General features: G+C 40.0%; 1 protein-coding gene across 4 annotated transcripts; it reads left to right on the top strand.

Moving 5' to 3' along the window:
- The first annotated feature begins 108 nt into the window (after window positions 1–108).
- Window positions 109–27,488, top strand: tdrkh (tudor and KH domain containing). 4 transcript variants are annotated; one of them, XM_084938451.1, is made up of 14 exons: window positions 109–210; window positions 2,698–2,858; window positions 2,961–3,052; window positions 8,244–8,445; window positions 9,101–9,240; window positions 9,340–9,655; window positions 9,737–9,903; window positions 10,529–10,704; window positions 20,790–20,854; window positions 24,690–24,841; window positions 24,945–25,055; window positions 26,186–26,240; window positions 26,763–26,846; window positions 26,945–27,488. In XM_084938451.1, the coding sequence occupies exons 2-13, from the start codon at window positions 2,729–2,731 to the stop codon at window positions 26,816–26,818; spliced, it is 1,662 nt and encodes a 553-aa protein (XP_084794577.1). In that variant the 5' UTR covers window positions 109–210; window positions 2,698–2,728; the 3' UTR covers window positions 26,819–26,846; window positions 26,945–27,488. The 4 variants fall into 4 exon arrangements, with proteins under 4 accessions (XP_084794577.1, XP_084794576.1, XP_084794575.1 ...); XM_084938450.1 differs by having other exon boundaries at window positions 26,942–27,488; XM_084938449.1 differs by having other exon boundaries at window positions 26,763–27,488.
- Window positions 27,489–27,509: the final 21 nt, after the last annotated feature.

Here is a 27,509-nt window from a genome sequence, read left to right as displayed (position 1 = left end):
GACGACTTAAAATAAAATGTTTCACTTAAATGATCACGTTTATGGTTAATAGATTTTTCATAGTAAATTATTTATAAAGTGTTTTTTTTTTTTAGTGTTAATAGCTAATTTGCTGCTGCACATTAGAAAATTCAATATTCGAAAATTAAGTACTAAATATTGTTTCCGGTTTATTGAGAACTTCCTCCTAGGAGGTTAACAAATCGACAGGTAAGGTCGAGTGGGAAGGGAATGGAAACTCTTTCCAAAATGCCGTTGATTCTAAATCGTATTAGCGTCGAAAACATATAAAGGCTGTGATATCATGTATCTGAGCATGCTAGTGGCGTTTAGTTACCTTGTGTCAGTGCTGAACTTGTATGTAAAGCAGCAGCTAGCTTATCTTGTATGAGCAGGTCCGAGGAGACTGCATGCAGTATTCGAATCTAAATGTAATATTTGTTCTATATTATTGTTCTAAAGTGGTAAGCTGCTGCTAAACAGAACTATCAAATGCCCAAAATATATACACTCCTGAGCAAATGCATGCAGGGTGCAATTATCACGTTGTGTTATATTTAGGAAGACATGCCGCATTCAATGGGTTTTTAAGTACGATTCTCATTAGAAGGCAGCTGGGTTGAAGCCTACACTCAATAGTGTGAGTCATGAAAGTGATTAGTCGTTCTTAAAATTTTTGTTTAACGAGATCAGACGGGGTCATTATTTGATTTTCCATGAATGCGCTGATCATAACTACATGCCTATGTAAAAAGAGAGTGGAAGAAAACTGGGATAAAAACAGAAAGACAAAGAAAGGCTGGGCTTGAAATTCTAACCTACAACCATTTCTACAAACTGCCCTCTCAAAGATCTCCTAAAGTTTTCAGTATCATAGTCAATTCTTGCCAACATTTTCTGTATGATCCAATTTCTTACATAGCTTCTGTCCAGTTTTTGAAATTTGGGGAGGATGTGTCTTTCCATACTCTTCGGGTTATTCTTGTGGCTGTAAAAGAACTTGCTTTCGTCACCACAAAGCAGTATTTGGATGCAGTGGGTAAGACCGACTGGTCTCAGAAAAAACATAACCTTGGTGATTTGGGTATTATCAAACTTAACCAGTCCACTACACGATCTAGATTTTTTTTTTTTCCAAAAGGGATACACTTGTTTAAATTCACAAATAACATGAATAAATGTTCCTTTTCTGATTTACATTTCCAACAGAAATTGTTGCACATTACATCCAAACTATAAGTGGGTAAAATAAAACCCATGTATTACTTTAGAAATGGCATGAATTTTCCATGGGCCTTTTTTAAAGGTATTTATTAGTATTGGAGAGTACTCCAGACCAGTTCTTCTTGCTCATTGCACAGCCAAGGTCCTTTTGCCAAATCCTCAGAGTATTGAAGGTGTCCTTTTTCTATTTGTTTAACAGTTTATAAAGCACAGCTGCCTTATGTGCGACTTCATAAAGATCCAAAAAGTCACTCACTTGGTTCTTGTTCATGATAAATTGGCCTTTAAAAATATTTTCTCTCATTTGTAAGTATTGCCAGAAAGTCTCTCTTTTCAAAATGCTTTTCTGAATAATTTCATATGACAAACCACTCCATCCAAATAAACATTGCTCATTGTACATATTCCTTTTTCAAGCCATTGTTTCCGATACACACATCACATAAAGATGTATAGATCGTCTCAGATGGGAAAAATCACATTTTATGTTTATATATTTCTTCCTCTGTCTCAGTGTCCATGTTTTCTTTCTACTGATCCTCGGTTTATTTTTATCTTACAGAAAGTCTTACATTTTTTGGTCAAATTGGTCAAGTACCTGTGAGGTTATTCCAACAGGCAACATCATTGAGACAGTTGATTTTTGGGAGCCACACCAATGTAATCATTTTTATCTTTTGAATGAGATGGTCCATATTTGAAAGTACAGTTTTGTCTAAATCTGAATTTAATAGAAACCCTCAGTACTGCATTGTGTATGTATATACATAGTGGTGTAAAAAGAAAAAAAAAGTGTTTGACCCATTCCTGATTTCCTTCCTTCCTTCCTTCCTTCTTGTCACGCTTGACTGTTTCAGATCATCAAACAAATGTAAATATTAGACAAAGATAACGCAAGTAAACACAAAATGAAGTTGTTTTTCTGAAGGGAAATGTCTGGCCATCTGTTCATGACCTCAAGCTGAAGTGCACTTGGGTTCTGGAGCTGCACAATGATCCAAAACACCAGAAAGTCCACCTCTTAAAAAAACATAAAGAATATTTGTAGTGGCCTGACCTGAATCTTTTGTTTAACTAATTCAAAGGTCCTGGGCTTTTGAATTTGAATTTGAGCAACAGCTGATACAGTATATATTTTTTTCTGTTTAAATTTTCTTTTTGATGTTTTATTTATTGTTAATTGAAACAAAGATATCTTTATAAAAATAACTGATATTTAAATTCTCTTTGCTCTTAATGAATGTTTACCTAGCTCAAAGTAGATGTGGCACAATGTGTGCTGATGACTCTTCTTGAGAGCCACAGCTTCTGTGTTGCAATAAGGGGTCATTCTCAGGAAGAAGCAATAAGTTGTCCAAATAAAAATATTCTATAAACTGTAGCTGGCAACATGGATGGAAGAAGGAGGAGTAGATCATTTTTAAGGCTGTTAGTACCAATGGATGGAGACTTGTGCCGTGTGTGTGTGTTTAGGTAAAGCATCCTGCAGGGTGCACAAGGTGTCATGGATGCAGTGAAGGAAGGTCATAAGACCAGCTTGAGCTCTGGGAAAATAGTGGCTCTGGCTGCAGGGCTTTCCGTCGGGGCCACTCTGGGCTACATCATCTATCGCCACATAAACGGCACCAAGAGCAGTAAGTATCTCTCATTGAACAGGTATCATTCCAAACCTAATTTGTGTATGATAATTAATATATTTTATTATGAGCTTATCTGTATATGATTGATATTAACAGATCAGGGTCCCAACACTGAGGTGTCCAAGATGACGCTTCCTATAGAGGTGTATAGGAACATGTACCGATGCCAAGCCACATTTTTAGACATGGTGAGTTGTTCAGACCTTTTCACTGTCTGCTTCTTTGTTGCTTGTTCCGTTTGGTTGAACGTTTATTGTAAATGAGTGGAAATAACTGGAATGCATTTATTTTGTGGCAACATGGTGGTTAGCACTGTTATCTCACAGCACGAAGGTCCTGAGTTCAAATCCACCAACTGGCTGGGGACTTTGTGTTTGTGTGGGTTCTCTCTTGGTACTCTGCAATAAGTCTGACTTTTTCTGTTTAACTGAAACCTGGCAACAACCTGATGACGTTTCTCGGCTAAATGAATCTTCTACTCCGGGGTTTGTTTACTTTTCTAAACCTCGCTGCTCAGGTCGTGGGGGTGGTCTCGCGATCATTTTTCGCCAGCACTTGAAGGTCCTGCCAGTTAATGTTGATACCTTTAGCTCCCTAGAGTGCCTTGCATGTGAGCTGACTGGACCCATTCCCACCATCATAGCTACTGTACACCCCCCCCCCCCTTCCTCAGGAATGGGCATAAGAAGAATGGGCAAGGATTTCAGTCTCTAGATGTGCAAAGCTGGTAGAGACATACCCTAAAAGACTGGCAGCTGTAATTGCAGTAAAAGGTGGTTCTACAAAGTATTGACTCAGGGGGATGAATAATTACGCACACCCCACTTTGCAGTTATTTATTTGTAAAAAATGTTTGGAATCATGTATGATTTTCGTTCCACTTCTCACGTGTGCACCACTTTGTGTTGGTCTTTCACGTGGAATTCCAATAAAATTGATTCATGTTTGTGGCTGTAATGTGACAAAATGTGGGAAAGTTCAAGGGGGCCGAATACTTTTGCAAGCCACTGTATAAGAAATCTGGTTTAACTGTTAATGCAGAAATCTACAAATGCCTGAACAGCAGTATAAAGACTCCATCAACAAGGCCAAACAAAGTTTCTACTCGGGTATTATCATTTCTTATGAGGGTAATGCAAGGATTTTGTTTTTGGTTCTCAACAAACTAATTCAAGCCCCCAACGCTTTACCACCGAACTTCTATTCTTCTCAAACCCGTAACTCCTTGATGCTGTTCTGGACTACAAATTTCAATAACATCTACCAGCAACCCAGTTCAAATGTTGTGTCTACTCCCTCTCCAGAACCTTTTCTCTATTTTGAACCGTTTTCCACTTTTCATCTTCCTGATTTATCTGATATTTCTGAGTTTATATGTAAATCAAAGCCTGCCACATGTCATCTTGACCCTATGCCTACAGGGCTTGTGAAATCCTGCCTCTCTTCCTTACTCCCACTCATCTCTGCAATCATTCACTCTTCACTCACCACCGGTATCGCTCCATCCTTATTCAAGATTGCTTCAGTCACTCCTATACTGAAAAAACGTTCTTTAGATCCTAACAACTTTAACAACTTCCGTCCGATTTCTAATCTACCCTTCATCCCTAAAATACTCGGAAAAGTAGTTGCAACTTCATTCACAACTGGTTAATAATAACATCTACGAGAGATTTCAATCTGGTTTTCGTTCATGTCACAGTACAGAAACTGCTTTACCTAAAGTCACTAATGATCTTCTAATTGGGGCTGACTCTGGTCTTCTCGACATTCTCGTCCTTTTGGATCTGAACTCAGCCTTCGACACCATCTCTCACTCCGTCCTTCTAAGCAGATTTTCCTCTCTCGGCATCTCTGACACACCCCTAGCCTGGTTTCAATCATATCTCCTTGACCGCTCCCAGTTTATTCAACTGAAATCACTCCGCTCTCGTCTATTCCCGGTCACTTCTGGTGTACCCCCAAGGTTCAGTCTTAGGCCCTCATCTCTTCATAATATACATCCTCCCTCTAGAATTTGACCTTCACTTTCACTGTTTTGCTGATGACACCCAGTTATATCTTTCCTGCAGACCTGATTCCTCCCTCCCACCTTCTTCCCTTACAGAATGTCTATCCGAATTAAAATCCTGGTTTATCTCAGATTCAGATTCAAGATTCAATATTCTTTATTTGTCACGTGCATGGTTATACAGGTGTAACACGCTGTGAAATGTGACCTGATACGTTCCTCGACTGTGCAAAGAAAAAAAGAGCGAGACAGACAGAACTTTATATACAGTGAATGAGTATATACAAAGAGGACATTATGTGCAGCAAGTGGGTGAGTTATGTACATTATATAAATAGAAATAAAATAAAATAAAACAATCTGGAAATTTACAGCTTGTGTACATTGCGTGGGAAGGGTGTTAAAGTCTCCTGTGCTATAGTGAGGCCAGAAAGATCAGGATGATATGAGAATGTGGTAATGAGTCCTGTCTCAGTCACTTAAGGGTGATTGGGGGGGGGGGGCTGATTCAACACACGAATGGCCTGAGGATAAAAACTCCTCTTGAGCCTCTCTGTTTTTGTTCAGATGGTGGAGAACCTTCTCCCTGATTTCAGAAGCGGGAACAGTTTGTTGCTGGGATGGGACGGGTCCTTCAAAATCTGAGTTGCTCTAGTTCAGCATCTCCTGACGTAAATTTCCTGTAGGGAAGGGAGAGCAGTCCTGCAGCAGCGTTCTGCCATACGGATTACTTTCTGGAGAGTTTTTTTTATCCTTGACACAGCTGTTTTCATACCAGCATGTGATGTTCTGTGTGAGGATTCTCTCCACAGCGCCTGTATAGAAAGTCCTGAGAATCACTGGAGAGACTCTGAACTTCCTCAGTTGTCGTAGGTGGTACAGGCACTGCCTAGCCTTTTTGGTCTGGACCTGAATGTGGGCAGACCATGTCAGGTCTGAGGAGATGTGGACACTGAGATACTTGAAGGACTGCACCCTCTCTACTGGAGCTCCATTAATGATAATGGGCTTGTAGTCTCTGTGCTGACTCCTTCTTAAGTCCACCACCAGCTCCTTGGCCTTGCCGTCATTGAGCTGGAGGTGGTTGTCCCGGCACCACGATACCAGATTCTTCACTTCATCCATGTAGGCCGCCTCATCGTTGTTGGAGATGGCGCCCAACACCATTGTGTCGTCAGCGAACTTCACAATGGTGTTGGAACCGTGGGTGGCCACACAGTCTGAAGTGTATAGGGAGTAGAGCAGTGGCGAGAGGACACACCCCTGTGGCGCTCCCGTGCTGATGGTGATGCTGTCGGAGATGCACCTACCCACCCTCACCACCTGAGTTCTGCCAGTGAGGAAGTCCAACACCCATGCACACAGATGGCTGTTGAGTCCCAGATCCCTCAGCTTTGTGAACAGTCTACCGGGCACTATTGTGTTGACGCTGAGCTGTAATCAACAAACAGCATTCTCACATAGTTACCCTGTTTCTTGTTCACGTGGCTAAGGGTTGTATGCAGGACGTGGGCGATGGCGTCCTCTGTGGATCTGTTGGGTCGGTAGGCGAACTGGAGCGGATCTGTGGTGTCTGGGATGGAAGAGGAGATGGTTTTCTTCAGGTCAGTGCAACTGGCCAGTAGTCATTCAGGCATGAGGGCTTGTTGTTCTTGGGGACAGGGATGATGGTAGATCTCTTGAAGCATGTGGGGACCACAGACTTAGCCAGGGACTCGTTGAAAATCGAAGTGAACACACCTGCTAGCTGGTCAGCACAGCACCGCAGCAGATGGCCGGTCATGCCATCTGGCCCCGCCGCTTTCCTTGTGCTCACTCTCCTCAGCGCTGCTTGGACGTCGTGCTCTGCAATGCTGAGCACCGGTCTCTCTCTGATGACATCACCGTCCTCTAATTTTCTAAAGCTCAATGAGGATAAAACTGAAATCCTCCTTATTGGCACCAAATCCAACCTTTTGAAGGTGAACCATTTCTCACTCACTATCGATAACTCCACAGTTTTCCCTTCTCCTCAGGTGAAGAGCCTTTGTGTCATCCTAGACAGTTCACTTTCCTATAATCTCACATCAGTAATCTCACCTGTTCTGGCTACTTCCATCTAAGCAATATTAACAGATTATGTCCTTCTCTTTCCACCCAGTCTACGTCCATTCTTGTCCACAGTCTTGTTACCTCCCGTATTGACTACTGCAACTCTCTCTTGCATGGTCTCCCCCAAAAATCCCTCCATAAGCTTCAACTTTTTCAGAACGCTGCTGCTTGCAGTATCACCAGAACCCCCTCCTACATCACCCCTGTTCTTCAGGAACTTCACTGGCTCCCAGTGAAATTCCAGATAATATACAAACTTATTCTGCTCACCTTCAAGGCCATTCATAACCTCGCACCTCCTTACCTTTCTGACCTGTTAAGCACTACTTTTTCTGCCTGCTCACTTTGATCTTCTTCTATCCAGCTTTCTGTGTCTTCCTTCTGCCTCACCACCATGTGAAGCAGAGCTTTTAGCTGCTCTGCTCCCAGGCTGTAGAACTCTCTACTCCCTGATGTAAGAAACATTGGTTCTCTCCCCCAGTTTAAATCTCAATTCAAAACCCATCTGTTCAAGTCTGCATATTCACTGTGAACCCACTGTATCTTGTGCTTTTGTTTTATTGTTCTTCATTGTGTCATTGTTCTATTATGTGTTTTATCCTATTGTACAGTGTCCTTTGGTGTCTTGAAAGGCGCTTTATAAATAAAATTTGTTATTATTATTATTAATATTATTATTATTATTAGTGGGGGTGGTTAATTGATGATTCTAAATTGCTAATAGGTGTGAATGTTTTTCTGTGAGAGACTGGCAACCTGTTCAGGGTGAACCCTGCCTCTCATCCTAAGGCAGCTGGGATAGGTTCCAGCCCCCCAGTGACCATGAATTGGACATTTACTTTGTTAATGTAATTTTTATTTTCCTAAAATACTATTCAGTAAATATGTATTCTTAGATTCATTTCTTAGTTACGTAATGTGTTAGAAAACGTATTGAAGTGAGATGGATTGTTATTTTTTTCACTCAGTTGTATTTTAGCTGTATTCAGTTGCCTCCCAGCTCAAGTTTAGAGTTCAGTCTGATTGTAAGAACCATGAAGATATGATAACATCTAAGTGTCCCTGTGTGTATGCAGCTCAATATATTTACACTGAGGAAATTCTCTCTTGAATTAATGCCTCACCCCTGCATACCTATATAAGATTTTTTCTATTTTTCAGTATGCCATTGTTACTTCTCAATTGCAATCTTGGAGTTCCAAGTTTTACAAGCAGGTCTTAAATTAGTTTCACAGATTGAGCTAGTCTTTCTTTCTCTTTGTATGCTAACTTTTCAGGTGACTGAGAAGTCTGGAGCTCAAGTGAGGGTCATGTCAGATTCAGGAGATCATGAATGTAAGACGACCGTATGTTTCCTGCTTCAGGGCTCTAAGGAGCAGGTCTTACTGGCCCGCTGTGTCCTGGAGAACCTGCTCACAGAATGTGAACTTGTCTCAGAGATTTTGGAGGTTCCACAGTCCTCTTTTGGACGTATAATAGGTAGCCTGAATCTTTGATCATGTCAATTGTTTTTTTGTTTTTTTTTTCATTACCAGGCATCATTTTCAAAACTAAAAGCTCCAGTAAGTGACAAGCAGATCAGCTGGCCAGGAGGAAGGCCAGAGTATCTCTTTTATTATAGTTCATAAATAATGTTAGAAAGCTGTAGGTTCTGGCTGTGAAAATGAAGCCAAAGCAGAAGTTACTTTAACCTGCATTCTTTCTGTTGATTAGCATGGGGCAACTTCTTGGATTGCAAAAAAAAACAAACAACAAAAAAAAAAACCTGTTTGTGTAGAGTTTATGGGGAAAATGGTCCCTTGAGCTTTGTAAACATAACCAGAAAGTCTTATACTAAATTTGTGTGAAAAGTGAATTTCTCTGCATGTATTATTGTTGGGTCTACCTTACAATATAAAGTGCCTTGAGGTTACTGTTGTTGTGATTTGGCGCTATATAAATAAAATTGAATTTACCATTAATCATATTTCTGTTTATCTGAGTTATCTTTATGTATGAGGTTTTAATGGCTAACATTCGAACCCCGTGATAAGTATTCACTTAGCCTTATGTCAGTTTAAGAAAAAAGTCCCCATTTTATCTCACCCCTATTTGCAATAATTGTTAGGAGAACATGATTATCTGTGTATTGCAGGCCGTGGTGGAGAGAGTTTGAAACAGATCACCCGAACTACAGGAGCCAAAGTGGCGTGTTCCAAAGAGCCGGCACAAGGTGTACGAGCAAAGGGCATGGTGACGATTACAGGGACCAGGCAGGAGGTGAAAAAGGCACAGGTAACGAACAGTGCCTTGATTTTGATCTCCTGTGTGTACCACATCCTTTAATTTTAGTTGAGGGGACATCTAACTCCTGCTTTTGAAACCTGTTCAAAGGATATGATTCTAGAAAAAGTCACAGAGGACATGATGGTGAGGACAACAATCTCACAGTCATCAGCCCGGCGCCAGAAACGTGGCCATATTGTCGTGAGTCAGAAGTCAAACGGCACAGAGACTGAACCTCTATTGTACTTGAACAACAACAGTCCCTTCTCCCACATAGAGGAGAATGCGCTTGTCTTTGCCAACGGGACCACAGGAGAACCAGAAACATTTTTTGACCAGGTGGGAGAGTCAAAAATCAAAACAGCCAGCAAGAAGGAGGGCAGTACAACTACTAAGACCTTCTCTGAAGTGTCCAAGTTTGAAAGTGAGTTCAGATTTCAGTCACCCCAGAGCAGCCATGTAATGTCTTTAAGTGTAGTAATTTCATATTTTCTCTGTGTTCCAGTTGCAAGCCCAGACTTGAGCTTCCAGCCTGACGAACACCTTGAGGTGTATGTTTCTGCATCAGAGAACCCAAACCACTTCTGGATTCAGATCCTGGGGGTTCGATCCATTCAGCTGGACAAACTAACAGAGGAGATGAACCACTTCTACAACAATGGAAACTCTACAGTAAGGACATATCTTGCTCTCCTTGTGTCTCTCTTGTTCCACAAGAGTCCCTATGACAAAGCCAGAATGAGAGTTGAGAGTTCCGATATACTTCCATACACTTGAAACTCCAAAGATCCAAGTATTTTCCCTTTTTTAAATTGATACTATAGGTGAATCTACAAAAGTCTTGGATGGGTTAGAATCTGTTACCATCACTGATTTCTCAGCGATAACTCGGGAATGCAGTGATATAGGATTTTGAAATTGATGCCGTCGGTGTGCCTACCAGGAGGCTGACAGGTAATACTGACGGTTGCCAGTATTTTTTTTCTTTACCCTGGTAGAACTGACTTTTTTTAAGAGTCTTGATTATGTGCTGCAGATCTTACAACAGTTCAGAAAGCTGGGTAACTTGTAGTAATGGCATTTAAAATGTGATTTAGAGAACGCTAAAAGCCAGGCTCTGATGATAAGAAGCAGGCCTGCAACTATTCATCGAGTAGATATGGAAACATATCTGAGATCCTGCGTGTGAATAAACAATAAGCTAACACAGCCCATAGGGGCACCTCTATCCCTGCAGCACCTTCTGCAACCCAGTGTCTGATTTGTGTTTGAACTCATCTGCTGTTCTGATCTGTAGGATCAGCGAGTGGAAACCATTGTTGTAGGGGACATTGTGGCTGCTCCATACAGAGACCATGGCACATGGAACAGGGCAAGGGTGCTGGGAGTCCTAGGCTCTGGACTGGTGGACCTTTATTACGTTGACTTTGGGGACAATGGGGAACTCCCAAGGAGCAGCCTCCGCAGGATGAGGTAGGTGAATTCAGGATAAAAGAGGAAGACGTGACTGTACTAATATACAGTAGTATTTGGTTGCTGAGGAGAGGGAAAAGCTGTGGGAGTGAGTGATGGTGGTGAAGACAGCTAGCGATATCCATACCAAGTTTTTAGATTTTAAAAATACATAACCTTTAGCGTGTTTGGACTCCAAACACATTACTGTGTGGTGTAATGTGTTTGGACTCCAAACACATTACTGTGTGGTGTAATGTGTTTGGAGTATAGTCTGGTTTCTTTGGTTTCTTTCTTTTACTGAGTCGTCTTCTTTCCTTAAGTAAACGTGAAAAAGTAACCTTTGGTTCCTTCAAATGCGAGATTCCTTTGATAAACAATGGAAAATTATAAATTTAACGTAGAATGAAACTAACTTTCTCAAAATCCTGAAACTTGCCCATAGTTCAACTATAAATACATCTATTTCAAGGTTATACAATGCACTACTCTATGCAAAAAAGACAGTGCTCTATATATAAAGGAAAAGTGGGAGAGTGAAGCTGGAATTAGCATTTCGGAAAAAGATTGGGAAGAAATATGTTGCTCACAGTGGTCCTCCACTAATTCATTAGAATGGAGAGAACATTGCTGGAAAAATATCATAAGATACTTTAAGATTCCAGTCCAGGGTAAATTTAGCAATACGAATTCAGAGTGTTGTAGGCAGTGTGGTTCAGTGGAGGCAAACCATTATCACGTGTTTTGGGACTGTCCCAGGCTGTACCTGTACTGGAGTGGGATTCATAAAACACTGAGGTACAGATACCGTTTGACTTTGTAAATTTATACGTGGGTCATGTTATAATTCTAGAACGGAGGACGGATATAAAGCTGCTGCAGGCTCTTCTAGCTGCTAGCAAAAAATCTATTACAAGAAGGTGGATGAACCGAGTCCCACCAACATTAGATGATTGGTATGAAACTATTCTTGAAATTTGTAGAATGGAAAAATTGATGTACTCTCTTAGAATCCAGAAAGACAAGTTTTACCAAATTTGGGATAAATGGATCAAATTTATATCCCCCAACCAAGCAGGCTTTGTGTGACTCCTCCAGAGTATTTTTATTTATTTTTTTATTTTTCTGCACACGTACTGTTTCTCTATGTTACTTTATTTTTTCTAAACCCTTTAAAACTGGTCAAAGCGGGCACGCTCCGTTTTGCGTAACTATTTTTAAATCCCTGTAGAACTGCAACCACGTAAGCTAGCGCAATAATTTTTTTTGCATATGAAACTGGAGGAGTTGTACTTACATCTTATGCCATCAGCTTGCCCTAGGTCACCGTTTCCTTCCACATATAGCTTTGCAAAAACTGCATAAAAAGCACTTGCAGCAACAAAAACATAATATTCCAGAAACACGCTTTGACGATCTGATCAGCTGTTCATAACACTTCCTACCTTGGAACAGACGTCAGCGCGAACTATCGCATGTCCGCCATTACCTGGCCGAAACCGGAAGTGACGTCATTGTGTCATTGGTGTTTTTAAAAGTCATGTTTGACTTTATGCTTTTCTGTATAGTTTCTGGGATGCTTAGAACTTAAATTGCACTGCTGAAAATAGTTTATTTTGATTCACATGCTGTTTTTTTGCAAATTTGCATTCTAATATTTATTTTCGTTTTTCCTGCAGTATATAAAAATTGGTGTGTCTCAAAAATAAAACTATGAAGACACTCAAAATAAATTTCCTGTTGTTGGAAACTATTTTGTGCAACTTTTTTGTATTTACAGTTTTGAGGGATAAACCTCTTAAATTTCTCTAACTAGAAATATATGTAAAAAACAAAACAAAAACGATTTTCAATTTTTCAATTTTCAACTTTTTTTGCACTTTTTTTTTTCCAAATCTCTTTATTTGGTTTTCCAGTTTTCATTTTCCATAAAGATGACAAAGATTCAAATATAACTGATTACATATATACGGTAAAAGTTGAACAGAATAAAATACAACAAACAACAAAAGAAAGTTGGACAGAGGATGTTATTTATCGGACTACCAATGAGGCTCAGTGATCGTTTATATCTGTGCTGTATTGATCTATAAAAGGCTGCCAAGTTGAATAGAATTCTTCCAACTTCCCCCTTAGTAGGAGTTTAATTATTTCCAGCTGCAAATGTTTCATTATATCTTGTATTAACGCTGATTTGGTAGGAGGCACTTTTTGCTTCCAGTTTAGTAAAATTAAACTGTGTGCTAGCAGTGTCACAAAACGTATTACATTATTTTGGGTTTCAACTTTGATAAATGGAGTCTATGTAGCACTTTAAACTGTAAGAGTCCATGATGAATACAAACAGAGGAAGAGTTTACATTTTCTTGGGATTTTGTCCATTGACTATCTGTGATTCTCATACCAAGGTCATTCTGCCAGGCCTCTTTCAGATGATCAAGCGTGGTAGTTCCATCCAGTTGTGACCATGCATTGTGAATTTTTGTTATTAGTCCTTTTTTTGAGTGGATCGAACTGGAATAAGTTATCTAAGATAGAGTCTGGTGGTTGATCTGGAAAGGATGGAAAATTACTCCTTACAGAGCTTCTGATCTGTAAGTATTTGAAGAAGTCATTACTGTGCAAGTTAAATTTTTCTTGCAATTGCTGGAATGTGGGAAAACCCTTACTGATGAATAAATCCTTTATTGAGTGCAGCCCCTTAAGGTTACATTGGAGAAATGAGATGTTTGAAAGTGATGGTGTGAATGTTGCGTTATTCATGAGTGGAGATAGTATGGAGGCTTCATTCCACCCGTAATGTTTCCTTATCTGAGTCCAGATTTTAATTGTATGAGAGATTACAGGATTCTTAAGGTCGTGTCTAGGGATAGGGAGAGCTGAATAGATCATAGCTTCTAATGAGGAGGGATAACAACTTTCACTTTCCATCGTTGTCCAGTCGGCCCCCCGAGTGCTCAACCAAAACGACATGGAACGAACATTACCTTACCAATAATAAAGACGGAAGCATGGCAACCCCATCCCTCCCTGACATGTCGGTCTCTGCTCTTCTTGATTCTTGGGTTCTTTCTGTTCCATATGAAATAGGATATTAAGGAGACTAATTTATTAAAAAAGGCTTTATTAATCACAATAGGGATACACTGAAATAAAAATAAGAATTTGGGAAGACTATTCATTCTAACAATGTTTATTCTTCCTGCTAGTGAAATCGGTAGATTTATCCATTTATCTATGTTATTTTTGGTTTCATCGTATAATTTAGAAAGATTATGTTTAAATAAGCCACAATAATCCTGAGTGATATTTATTCCAAGATATTGGAACTGATTAGAAACTCTAAAAGGTAAGGTGTTGAAGCTACTTGGGTTTCCTATTGCTTTAGAGTTGACTGGAAACCATTCAATTTGTACCCTGACACTTCTCCAAAGTTTTGCAAAGTCTCCATGATGACTGGGACTGATTTTGCAGGGTTATATACAGATATACAGTAGTAAATCATCTGCATATAGCGAAACTTTATGTTCTGCTTTTCCCCTTCTAATCCCTGTATATTCATCTGTTGAACGCAGTAGAAGAGCTAAGGGTTCAATAGCTAATGCAAAAAGCAGAGGTGATCGAAATAGTCAGAGTGGACATTGTTTGTTTGTACGACACTTTTGGTTGGACGTATAGTAGTTTAACCAGAGAAATAAATTTAGGGCCTAATCTGAACCTCGGCAGGGTCAAGAAGAGATAATCCCACTCGACCCTGTCAAAGGCCTTCTCCGCATCTAAGGAAAGTAAAATTTCAGGGTTTGGATTATGCTTGTCTTACGTATAGATAATGTTTAGTAGTCTTCTAATATTAAAAAACAACTGCCTGTCTTTAATAAATCCTGTTTGGTCTTGAGACGTAATTGTTGGCAGAACTGTTTCCAGGCGTGTTGCTAAAATCTTTGCAAGTATCTTATTATCTACATTAATTAAACTGATTGGTCTATATGAAGCCGGGTCTAAAGGGTCTTTTTCTTTTTTATAGATCAAAGAGATGCTTGCCTGATAGAGAGTTGGCAGTAAGGCTTTTTTGTCCAGCGCCTCATTATATACTTCTAGCAACAGGGGTGAAATATGGTCTTTAAAGGCCTTGTAAAATTCTGAAGTATAGCCGTCTGGTCCAGGAGCCTTAGAGTTTTGCAAATTATTTATTGCTTGCTGTATCTCTTGTATAGTTATGGGTTTTTTGAGTTGTTCTACTTTTTCTGAGTTGATTGTAGGTACATTAAACTTGTTAAAGAAGATCTCAAAAAGTGTGGGGTTCTTTTTTGATTCTGAGGTGTATAAGTCTGCGTAGAAACTTTTGAATGTGCTATTTATCTCCTTTGGGTCCCTCGTTATTTGTCCCGTACTGGTACGAATTTCTGTAATCATTCTTGTTGCTACTTGTTTCTTGATTTGTTGTGCTAGAACTTTACCCATTCTTTCCCCCTGTTCATAATATTTTTATATTTTGTCTTGGTTAGAAGCTTGACTGTTCTTGCAGTATACATCAATTCTAAATCTGCTTGCAGGGACAGTTTCTTCTTCTGCAAGACTGTTGAGGGCAGCACCGTGTGTTGTCTGTCTACTTCCTGTATTTTGTCTTTTATACGACTTTCTTCTTCTATTTGTTGTTTATTTATCAGACTCTTCCATGAAATCAACTGCCCCCGAATATATATACTTTTAGCGCTTCCCACAAGGTGGACCTTGTGATATCTGGAGTGTTATTAATTGATTCTTAATTTCGTCTTTCTCCTGTTTATTTGATAATAGACTATTATCAAATCTCCATATCTTTGTTGTATGATTGTACCCGAGGGCTAATTGCAAGAGAAGGGGGCTGTGATCCGATAACATTATTGTGCCGTATTCACAGTGTTTTACTGATGGTAGAAATTTAGAATCGATTAAAAAGAAGTCTATCCTGGTATATGTCTGGTGGACTGGAGAATAAAACGAATATTGTCGCACATTAGGATTTTGAGCTCTCCATGGGTCAATTATTCCATAATTTCCCATAAATTCCTGGATGGCTTTTGCCGATTTAGATATTTTGGCTGGTCTACTTGATGATCTATCAAGGTCTGTATTCAACACCAAGTTAAAATCACCTCCTATGATTATTTGGTGACTATCGATATCCGGTAGCTTTGATATTATCGACCGTATAAATTGCTCGTTGTCCACATTTGGAGCGTAAATGTTTACTAATGTAACTAAATGACCATAAAGTTTGCCAGTGACAATAATATATCTACCTTGAGCGTCTGGTAATATTTTTGCTGCAGTAAATGGTACTGTTTTTTGGATTAGTATAGCTGTGACTCTGCTTCCTGCATTAAACGAGTGAAATATTTGTTCTATCCATTTGCAACGTAATCTGTTGTGGTCTTGTACTTTTAGATGCGTTTCTTGCAAAAATATTATATCCGCATTTACTTTTTTTTAACCTCCTGAGACCTGAACTCTTCCATGGCATGCATTTTTAATTTGTCTTTGATATTTGGGCATATTGGCACCTCATGAATGTAAAAACAAAGAATTGCCAGATTTTTTTTTTTTTTTACCTGATTTGTGTTTCACATATATATTCCACATATAAGGATATTAATTTTAAATTTTTGATAGAACAGTGGCAGTAGAATGTCCTCGTAAGTGGATATCAAGCCCTTGTAGAGAAAAATTAGTGTTTTTAGGTCTAGACAACCCAAAATGTGATGTCCACATATGTGGACGCCAGGTCCTAGGAGGTTAAGTGAGCTAAAATGTTTTCTCGTTTCACTGGTCCTCTGAGTCCCCTACAGTTCCATGTTACAAATTTGACAAGATTTTGTGGCATTCCTTCAGTAGAGGTGCCAATAGTTACTAACTGTTAGTGATTGGTTAATGGATCTTACGCTGACCTTTCTAGATGTGATCCTCTGAAATTCACAACTTTCTTGAACTAAACTAAAGAACATCCCCTTGAACTCAAACCTGAGCCCCTTCTTTATTTGCAGCGAAACTGGGCTGCAAATGGAAAAGAAAAGAAAAGAAAAACAATTTTTGTCCAGCTTTTTATGGGCTGTAGACATCAGACTTACCACTAAACTCCTTAAGATTGTCTATTATTATATACTATTCCCTCCTGGGTCATGTTGTTTGTAGAGATGGCACCAACTATCCCTCCTTGTCGATAGATGTGGCTGGGCTCTGGATGTGGATACTGACGAACTTCTCTGCTTCACATGGATCTGTGAATGAGTGCTTGGTGTTGTTCACTGTTATAATCAGCTTCGCGGGATAGTAGTACTGTACAGGATGCCAGCATTCCGCAGTTTTCCTTTCACGGGGTTAAATGTCGCACGAAGTTTGCTGACCTCGGGGTTCATGTCAGGGAAGATGTGTACAGGTGATCCTTTGTAGAAGAGGCAGCCTTTTTCCCTGGACAGTTGCAGAATCTATCCCTTGCCCTTATCATGGCTCTTGGGCGCTCTCCTGTCCGTGGTTTCGGGGCGAGGGTCCTGTGGGCTCGGTCTGTTATAGTAAATGAATCACCGTTTTCTTTCGCGAGCACTTCTGAGAAAAACTCTGCCATGAAACGGCTGGGGTTTCCCCCCCTCTGCGTCCTCATTAACGCCCACCACACGCAGATTTTTTCTGCGGCTTCTGTTTTCTAAATCCAGGCGTTTGTCATGTAGTTTGTTGTAATCTTTCTTTAGGGTCTCATGATCTTTTTCTAAGGCTGTTAATCTGTCTGTAGCGTCGCAGAGGGCCTGCTCCATTTCATTCTGTATAGTTGCTGTTTCTTCTTGATGCATTTTCAATCATCCAGGAAAGTAAATCTCCAAAAAGTTGATTCTGTTCATCTGGACGTAGCGTTTTGTGGGAGAAACGTTTCGTCACTCATCCAAGTGACTGCAGGTTTCCCCAATCTTATAAACAGTACATTTGCATAATGACTGAAACCAGCCCACTGAAGGAATAATGGGCTGGGAAGTCAGTTCCTTAATCTTAATTATGCAAATTCTCATGACCATTGATCTACAACCACTGACTAAAACCCACTGATCAAAGACCACTGATCAATGGCCAGGACAACCGCTGCCCAAGCGAAAACCTGTAGTGATCCCGTACGTGTCAGGAGTATCGGAGCAGTTGAGACGCATTTTTTCTAAACACCGGGTCTCTGTGGCCTTTAAACCCCAAAACACGCTGCGCCAAAAACTGGTCCACCCCAAGGATCGGGTCCCCCGACACAGACAGAGTAACATAGTGTACGCTGTTAAGTGCCAGGAGGATTGCCAGGATTTATACATCGGGGAAACCAAACAACCTCTGGCGAAGCGGATGGCACAACACAGAAGAGCTACCTCGTCAGGCCAGGACTCTGCAGTCTATTCACACCTACAGGCCAGTGGACACTCTTTCAAGGATGAGGATGTACACATCTTGGACAGGGAGGAACGCTGGTTTGAGCGCGGAGTCAAGGAGGCCATTTACGTGAAAAGGGAAAGACCATCTCTGAATCGAGGTGGGGGCCTAAGGGTACATCTTTCGCCATCTTACAATGCTGTGATTGCAGCCATGGTTTTCAGCTGAATTTTGGGAGATGTTGTAACGTTGTTCTCTACAGGAGAGGGAGATGGAGGAGGCTGCACATCGATGGCAAATCCAATAAGTAAATCCAATAAGATCCAAATCTCAGAGACAATGACACTGGATGTCTTGGTGTATATATTTTACATGTAGGGCAAAAGGTTTGGGCATTAAAGAAAGAAAAAGACATTTTGTTGGGTCTGTGTTTCCACAAGCCCCGCTAGCTTAGAGACTTATTCCTCATGAAGAACAGAAAAAACAAGACAGAACATCTTCAACCGGCTTTTCACTCGCTAACGAGGGAAGCTTTGGTCAGAACCAGCTCTTGGAGCTCACGCTCCTCACCTGTCTCTAGCCCAAATCCTTCAAAGAGTAGCTGTCCTTGTAGCCTTTTTATTGACATGACAGTTACAATACACATCACAGCAAAAGAACCTCCCACCGTAAAACCCCCCTTGGTTACAAAGACGAGGCACTGTCATGGGGTGCGTTTTGTGACCTCCTGCTGACCAAAAGGGTCATAAAAGCAGGAAGCTTACAACACAAGAAACAGATCTGTCAGATAGGATGTATCTACAATAAAACCTCCCCAGCACAGAGTGGCTGGAGAGGTGGTCAGGATCAAAGGAATGGCTTTGATCCTACTGCTTGAAGTAAGACTTTACAAATTTAAGAAACACAATGACAACATTCAACAATTAGACTTAACACATTTCTTTCACATTATTCACCAGCCTCTTTTTTTTTTTTTAGAGCAGGTCATGTGATCATATAGCGGTGGGAAAAGTCCCTGAAAAATCTAATTCTTGAAATTATGCAATAGTCTACTACATCTATTCCACATAAACCAACAATAAGGTGTCTTGTCATTGTACAAATTACCGTTCTGCAAAGATGAGTGGGCCAAAACTCCTCCAAAGCGCTGTAAAACACTCATTGCCAGTTATCGCAAACACTTTATTGCAGTTGTTGCTGCTAAGGGTGGCGATCCTTGGTAATCAGGTGGTAATCGGGCCTGGGTGAAGCTACAGAAGCTTTCAGAAGATATGACATACCACAGCTAATTTATTTTATAACTGGGCAAGTGATCACTTTGTCCACACAGGGCCATGTAGGCTTGGATCCCCCTCCCCCTTTTTCACCTTAATAATAAATACCTTCATTTAGAAACTGTATTTTGTGTTTACTTGTGTTATCTTTGACTAATATTAAAATTTGTTTGATTATCTGAAACATTAAAATGTGACAAACATACAAATAGATAGGAAATCAGGAAGAGGCAAACACTTTTTCACACCATTGTAGTTGTTAAGACTTTTGGAGTCTAGAGCAGGTTTTTTTAAGAATGGGGATGTTAGAGACTGTCTTGAGGGATACGGGGACAGCAGCAGTGTAAAATGATGTATGGCAGTTATAACTGGAGACGGGGTAGGAATGGAGTCTTTGACCAAGGCAGTTGGAAGAGGGTCCAGTGAACACGCAGAAGTTTTGGACATCATGATGAGTTTGGTGATGTTTTCCACTTAAGATAGCTGAAAGAATGATAACCTATACATGGAGATTTTGATGTTTCCCTAAACGGAGCAGTCTTGAAGAATTCAGTTGTAGGATATGTTTGTTTTGTTGGAGAAGTCCAGGAATGCTGTGCACTGTGTCGTGGAAGTATGATGAGAAGTGGTTTCTGCAGGCTTGATTTTGTTAAGAGTGTTAAGAGTGGAGCAGCCACAGGATAAATTATCATTGTAGTGATGTAGCAGGTCAGCAGTGAGAAAGGAGCTGAGGATAATATGAATGGATAATAAACCAATGAGGGGATTAACACTTGAGATTCCAAAAGGACATGACAGCTGTAGGTGAGATTTTGATAACGTCAAACAATACAAGCTTGTGATCTGAGATGGGAAACACCACAGCATTAAAATTAGAAGGTGTAACTCCAGAACAGCAGACTAAATGCAGGATGGGAGTCTTAAATTATTATGATTATTATGAATTTTACAATTATCAAACTATTTTGTTTTCACTTGCAAGTAAAAACAAAATAAATTGATTAGTAGTTTTAGCGTGATCAAGGGATTTAGTACAAGAATGCAAAAATAATACTGCTTTACAGACAAATGTGATGATTATAATGATAAGAGTAACACGTTACTTTGAAATTGGTTACAATCAGCAATGCTTTTATTGAAGTATTACAAAGAAACAAGATAACCTTGCACAAGAGCAGTTTTGTTGTTTGTGACCATCATATCAGCATGAGACAAATGTTTCTGGCTGTCTTCAGAGGAGGCTGGTGAGTTACTGATTTTGAAGAGCACACAATTTTAAATCCTGCATTTCTATGTTAGCTCATGCAGTGAGTGTTGCTTTGTACACTTCTTCATCGAACTTTCGAAGAACTTGATGTGACATACTGCTACTGCACACTGTATAATGTTGGATGTAATATGGATATAAAAAGGACACGACTTATTAACAGCTTTTGCATATGCTGCAATTTTCAGGAGCGACTTCCTCAGTTTACCATTTCAAGCTATTGAGTGCAGCTTAGCAGGAGTGAAGCCAAAAGGTAAAGCTCTCATCTTAACAATGACTGTCTTTCTCTCTCTCTCTCACTTGCTCATTTACTCACTGTCTCTTACCCTTTCACTCCCTGTTCCTCTCTCTTACACACTCTTGCTCCTCCCTCTTAATCTGGGCAGACACTGTGTGATTTTTTTTAGTTGCATCATTCAGCTTCTGCTCAAACTGCACGATTGACTCGCAGGGGTTAGAAGTTTGTTGGTCACGATGCAGGGTCACACTATATGACCCGATGCTCTGATGCGACCTGAGTGCTCAGACTGTGCCTCCATAACATGAAGGTTATAATAGAAAATCTGTCGCTCGCTCTCACTCTCTCTCACTCTCTGTCTTTCAGTCACACAGACTCACACCACCATCAACTTTGCTAAATTGCTAATGAAAAACGTTGATCAGGCAGCTGTGATTGAGCAGCAATGTCCATCCAATTATTTTCACGGATGTTGTGGTCGTGATAATTTTGTTAGGCCACATCGAAAAGGCTCAGATGAGCCAAAGTTCTACAAGTTGTGCCTCCATCGCTTGTGTCCAGATCACACGCTGCACTGCCGTGCTGCTCCGTCTTTTCACTTTCATTTCTGTGTTTGCGCATGCGCAGTGTGAGAGGCTGCGGTGACACCCTCACGACGGCCGACAGGATTTCAAACAGGTTTGATTTTCTTACGACCAAGCGATTGATGATCGGGAGCTGCTCCTGAGGTGTTAATCGCTTCTCGTTACCCCATGTATACTACACGACACACGATGAAGGCGAAACTCGGGCCAATCACCAAAACGGTCGCACGACTGAAAAATCGTCTCAAAATGAGCCAAAAATCGCACAGTGTATGCCCAGCATTACATACACACTCTTTCCCAAACGCACACACACACATATACTTATACACACTTTGTCACACACTTGCTGGTACATGAGGACATAAGGGCACTTTTATGGCCACTGCTTACCTCCTGTCACGCTGTGTCGTGCAATAAAATTCATATCACATCCACTGGCATTACCATTTTGGCCGTTTCTTTCGTCTGGTCGTGTATTGTATATAGCCAAAAAATATGTTTTATTTTAACCATTTTTTAACCATCAGTTGCACACAGAGGTTTTTCACAAATGACAATATTCTCACAGTCTTTCTGTGGTCAACACTAACCCTTTAACAAAAAAAAGTAAGCAAGAGTCAAATTTAAAACAATTGAAATTAAAAAGGTGTTCTCTGTGCTTATAACATATAAAAACTGTAAAATGTGATGACCTACAGAAACAAAAGTGTAGTTAGTGTCTATAAAAACCATTGACCAAAAACTGTCACAGGTACCAGAGCATCTCAGAACTATTGTCTCTATATGTGCTAAGAAGTTTAAACAACAAAAAGTGGTAAAATGGAAAACGGTTCCAAGTTCAGACAGTGCCTGCAAAAGAAACGGAACAAGAACAGTCATATCACAGGTATTGGAGCATCTCAAAACCATCTAAATAATGATCGCGCTACCTGTTCTAGAATTTAAACAACAAAACACACCACGCAAAGCGGTAAAAAAATTCACAGAAGCTAACGTATAATCAAGAATTGTGACTTTATTACTCCTGAACAAGAACACTGTCATCTGTGTTTAAGGTGTGTAAGTTCTGTGCCAAAAACACAAGCCTGTCAACAGCTCCAGGTTTGAGTGAAGCCCAGTGACATGTGACCACATTTCCACTAGTACTAAATACCACGTTCCGCATTTAGGTTCAACATCCTCTTTGGGAAATCCAAACCACTGCCAGATTATTGATCCAGTGCTGTTTCTCTTTGGAACTATCTTGTCTGGCTCCTGTTCAGTTACAGTCTCATTTCCTTGCTTGTCTGAGACTCTCACTGTCACCATATTTTTCCCTATTTGGTAGTACAGGGAGTGCAGAATTATTAGGCAAGTTGTATTTTTGAGGAATAATGTTATTATTGAACAACAACCATGTTCTCAATGAACCCAAAAAACTCATTAATATCAAAGCTGAATGTTTTTGGAAGTAGTTTTTAGTTTGTTTTTAGTTTTAGCTATTTTAGGGGGATATCTGTGTGTGCAGGTGACTATTACTGTGCATAATTATTAGGCAACTTAACAAAAAACAAATATATACCCATTCCAATTATTTATTTTTACCAGTGAAACCAATATAACATCTCCACATTCACAAATATACATTTCTGACATTCAAAAACAAAACAAAAACAAATCAGCGACCAATATAGCCACCTTTCTTTACAAGGACACTCAAAAGCCTGCCATCCATGGATTCTGTCAGTGTTTTGATCTGTTCACCATCAACATTGCGTGCAGCAGCAACCACAGCCTCCCAGACACTGTTCAGAGAGGTGTACTGTTTTCCCTCCTTGTAAATCTCACATTTGATGATGGACCACAGGTTCTCAATGGGGTTCAGATCAGGTGAACAAGGAGGCCATGTCATTAGTTTTTCTTCTTTTATACCCTTTCTTGCCAGCCACGCTGTGGAGTACTTGGACGTGTGTGACGGAGCATTGTCCTGCATGAAAATCATGTTTTTCTTGAAGGATGCAGACTTCTTCCTGTACCACTGCTTGAAGAAGGTGTCTTCCAGAAACTGGCAGTAGGACTGGGAGTTGAGCTTGACTCCATCCTCAACCCGAAAAGGCCCCACAAGCTCATCTTTGACGATACCAGCCCAAACCAGTACTCCACCTCCACCTTGCTGGCGTCTGAGTCGGACTGGAGCTCTCTGCCCTTTACCAATCCAGCCACGGGCCCATCCATCTGGCCCATCAAGACTCACTCTCATTTCATCAGTCCATAAAACCTTAGAAAAACCAGTCTTGAGATATTTCTTGGCCCAGTCTTGACGTTTCAGCTTGTGTGTCTTGTTCAGTGGTGGTCGTCTTTCAGCCTTTCTTACCTTGGCCATGTCTCTGAGTATTGCACACCTTGTGCTTTTGGGCACTCCAGTGATGTTGCAGCTCTGAAATATGGCCAAACTGGTGGCAAGTGGCATCTTGGCAGCTGCACGCTTGACTTTTCTCAGTTCATGGGCAGTTATTTTGCGCCTTGGTTTTTCCACACGCTTCTTGCGACCCTGTTGACTATTTTGAATGAAACGCTTGATTGTTCGATGATCACGCTTCAGAAGCTTTGCAATTTTGAGACTGCTGCATCCCTCTGCAAGATATCTCACTATTTTTGACTTTTCTGAGCCTGTCAAGTCCTTCTTTTGACCCATTTTGCCAAAGGAAAGGACGTTGCCTAATAATTATGCACACCTGATATAGGGTGTTGATGTCATTAGACCACACCCCTTCTCATTACAGAGATGCACATCACCTAATATGCTTAATTGGTAGTAGGCTTTCGAGCCTATACAGCTTGGAGTAAGACAACATGCATGAAGAGGATGATGTGGACAAAATACTCATTTGCCTAATAATTCTGCACTCCCTGTATATAAACACGCATGCTCAGCGCAGTGTGCCAGGTAGAAAAATTTCTGGTTGGGAGGTGGGATTAGTGATGCATTTATAGCATGTGGGAGAAAAAAAACTGCAGACAGCTTATTATTACCATGGCAGTTTATACTCGATGGTTACAATAGAGCCATTTTAACCATCATAAGTGAAAAAACTACATTTGCTATATCACTCAGACTTATCTTACTGGGGAACATAAATAAAACTGACTGTGCGATGATGTTACGGTGGCACAATCAATGCAGAGGATATACTGACGCCCTTAGGTCTTTTAGTATTCTGCAGTGCATTATTCTTTAATTCTTGATTATTTCAGTCTCTTTCCTCCATCAACTTGTCATGCAGGAGGGGTTTGGACTGAGGAAGCCCTGGATCAGTTTGAGAGGCTGACATATTGTGCCTCTTGGAGACCCCTGCAGGCCAAACTGTGCAGCTACTCTCACTCGGAAATCTCCTCATGGCCCAGTGTCAAGCTCTATGACAACAGTGACGGCAAGGTTAGATAGGACTTTATTTCTTAATAATAAGACTTTAATAAGGCTGTGTTTGGTTTGTCCTTTACCCTGTCTCCTCTTTCCATGTGCATATCATGTAAAAAAGGCTGTGGATGTTGGAGAGGAGCTTATACGATTGGGCTATGCCGTTATCTTCCATGAAGATTTGAATGGAAAAAAAGAGGGCTGCAATCTTGGCTGTCTGCAGATGATGCTGGTAAGTTACTCATTCTGCTTTTCGTGTCTTCCAGCGTCTCTTACTTCTTCCTGGACAAAAATAGGGTATCAATATACTTAATCTTGAACAGGACGTCTGTAAGCCAGGGGGGGAAAAATCCTGGAAAAATCAACACTGAACAGAGAGATAGATCAAAACTGCTGGATGATTGTGGAATTCTCATTTTTGGGAATCCAGACTCCCTCAGTTAACCTCCACTGACTGACAACAACCCTGACTTGCAGCCATGATTTGCAGGTGAGTCATGGCTGCAAGACTGATGCCATTTAGTCTTCTAGCTGGCTGGGCCCATTCCACCTGTACCATTTGGACTATTACTACTGGGTAATTCCGGACTAGGCTCCTCATGCATCTCATCAGGATCAAATCCAGATCCTTAGTGCTGCACTGTAGGTTCCTGCAACAGGGACTTTATCTTGGTCTGATGTACCTTTATACTGCACTGTTCCAGTGGTACTGTTGCACGAATTGGATTGAATGTTGAAAATGAGGGTTAACTTCAAATTCTTTGTCTCAAATCAGCAACTAAATGCCAGAATTATGCCAGACGCTTATTGATGGCTATTAAACGAGGTACAACTTGCTAAGAGACAGTTAACCAAATATTAGTGTGAGTGTATGTTTATATTTGACACTATATGTATAATTCTTACCTTTTGCAGATTAGAGAATATCCAAAATGATTTCCAAATGATGGACCCAATTTTTGTTTTTTAATGTCATAAAATATATATGCTGTATGATTATTCCACCCTTGTAAAAAGAACAGCTAAAAGAAATCATCAGTCAAGTCCAGAATTACAATGGCATTCATGCACATGATGAGTTTATATGAACTTCTGTATGTGAAGGAAGACATTAATAAAAGAATAATAAAGAATCTTGCTTCTTATTATTGGTATGCAATTCTAGCATTCTAGTTTTCTTGGGTGTGCTCGTCAGGTATATTAATCTCTGTCCAACTGTATTCGACAAGGTACTCTGTCATTTTTTATTATTATTATTTTAATTTATCTTTATGCCTGAGAGATTAGGTAATCCCCTTACTTCTGTTCTGAAAGTTTGGAGGACTGTTTAACAGCGGCTAATCACTTTTATTCTTCCAACAGGATGATGTAATAGGAGCATCATCAGAGCTCAGTCTTTCCTGTATTAGTTTATCAGGTGAGTTCTGTCATGGAACTGTAGATTTGCCAGTGACTATGTTTAAGCGATCATAAAGTAACCCTCATACCCTTATGTTACTGGGATTGTATGTTGAAGTAAAAATGTTATCTAGGTTTCTAAATACAACAGAATATCCAAGTGATGTCCACATTGGATCAGATACTTGACTTGGGACACTTCTTAAACCTACAGAGAGGTAGTGTATGCCCCCATGTGGTGGAAAATTAACAGGAATGCAGTTCTGTTAAATCAACTTTCTAAAGTGTCTCAAGAAGAAATGAACACAACAATATACATTTTGATTAGGATCAATTAACTTGACCCTAATACTCCAAATACTTGTATTCAGTGCAATTTGTAGTTTATCTCTAACAAATCAGGAAATATAACATAGTGAAACAAAGGAACGGTGTCACTATGACTCTCAGTCAAGCTTTTGTACCATGGTGGATAAACAAAAAGAGTTGAAGCTGCTGTTACAGTCATTGTTAACTTGAGTGTTTCCTTCTTGCACCTCAGAAGCTGCCTCTATATCAGGAAGTGTTGATGATGTTGTGGAGGACGAGTTGCTGTGAGACCAAAGATATTTAAAAAAAAAACAAGGTATCTTCTCCCAGTTTGATGTCTGATTCTGAACATTTGCTAGTGAACGCTCTTGTGTGAACCATTATGTCTAAAAATGATTAACTTTTCTTTAGCAGCCCTCAACGTCTACTCCTCAGCATCAGCCCTAATGATGATATAGAGCTTTGCCTAACCTAAACTTGATTACATAAACCCTCTTCCTGAAGCCTTACCTACTTGATGAGTGTGCCACAGTTCTTCCAGCCATTATCCATTTGTTGTTGTTACTTCAGCAAATAATTCTTTGTTTTTTGTTTAATGTTTTGTTCTGCTTTGCTAAATTTTGTGTTCAAGGAACAGGGAAAGGAATAAATCTAGAATGCCAGTATTATTACTGAAAAGCACTGTGATTGGAATTACTGGAGCAAAGTTCAGTTGGTTTGTGGTTAATATTGTTTAGTTTCTTGCTATACTTGTATGTATATCAAAAAAACTATGCCCATTATCAGGCTTAAGTGAATATATTTTGGAAGTTAAAAGCTAAAGTGTTGTTGAATGTGGTTCTCAGATTTTGTTCAGTGTGAACATATTACATCTACTGTAGAAATCTTTCACAAGAAAGATTGTCTTCGAAAATGTAATAATGTCACTATATCCTAATAAAATATTTATTTTACTTCACATGTAATACTTGTGTATTTT

Source organism: Perissodus microlepis, chromosome 8 (assembly GCF_051167445.1).
Source record: "Perissodus microlepis isolate ML-2025 ecotype Zambia chromosome 8, ASM5116744v1, whole genome shotgun sequence".
Lineage (NCBI taxonomy): Eukaryota > Metazoa > Chordata > Actinopteri > Cichliformes > Cichlidae > Perissodus > Perissodus microlepis.
Note: the sequence above shows the minus strand (reverse complement) of the source record. Positions and strands in the feature narration are given on the sequence as shown.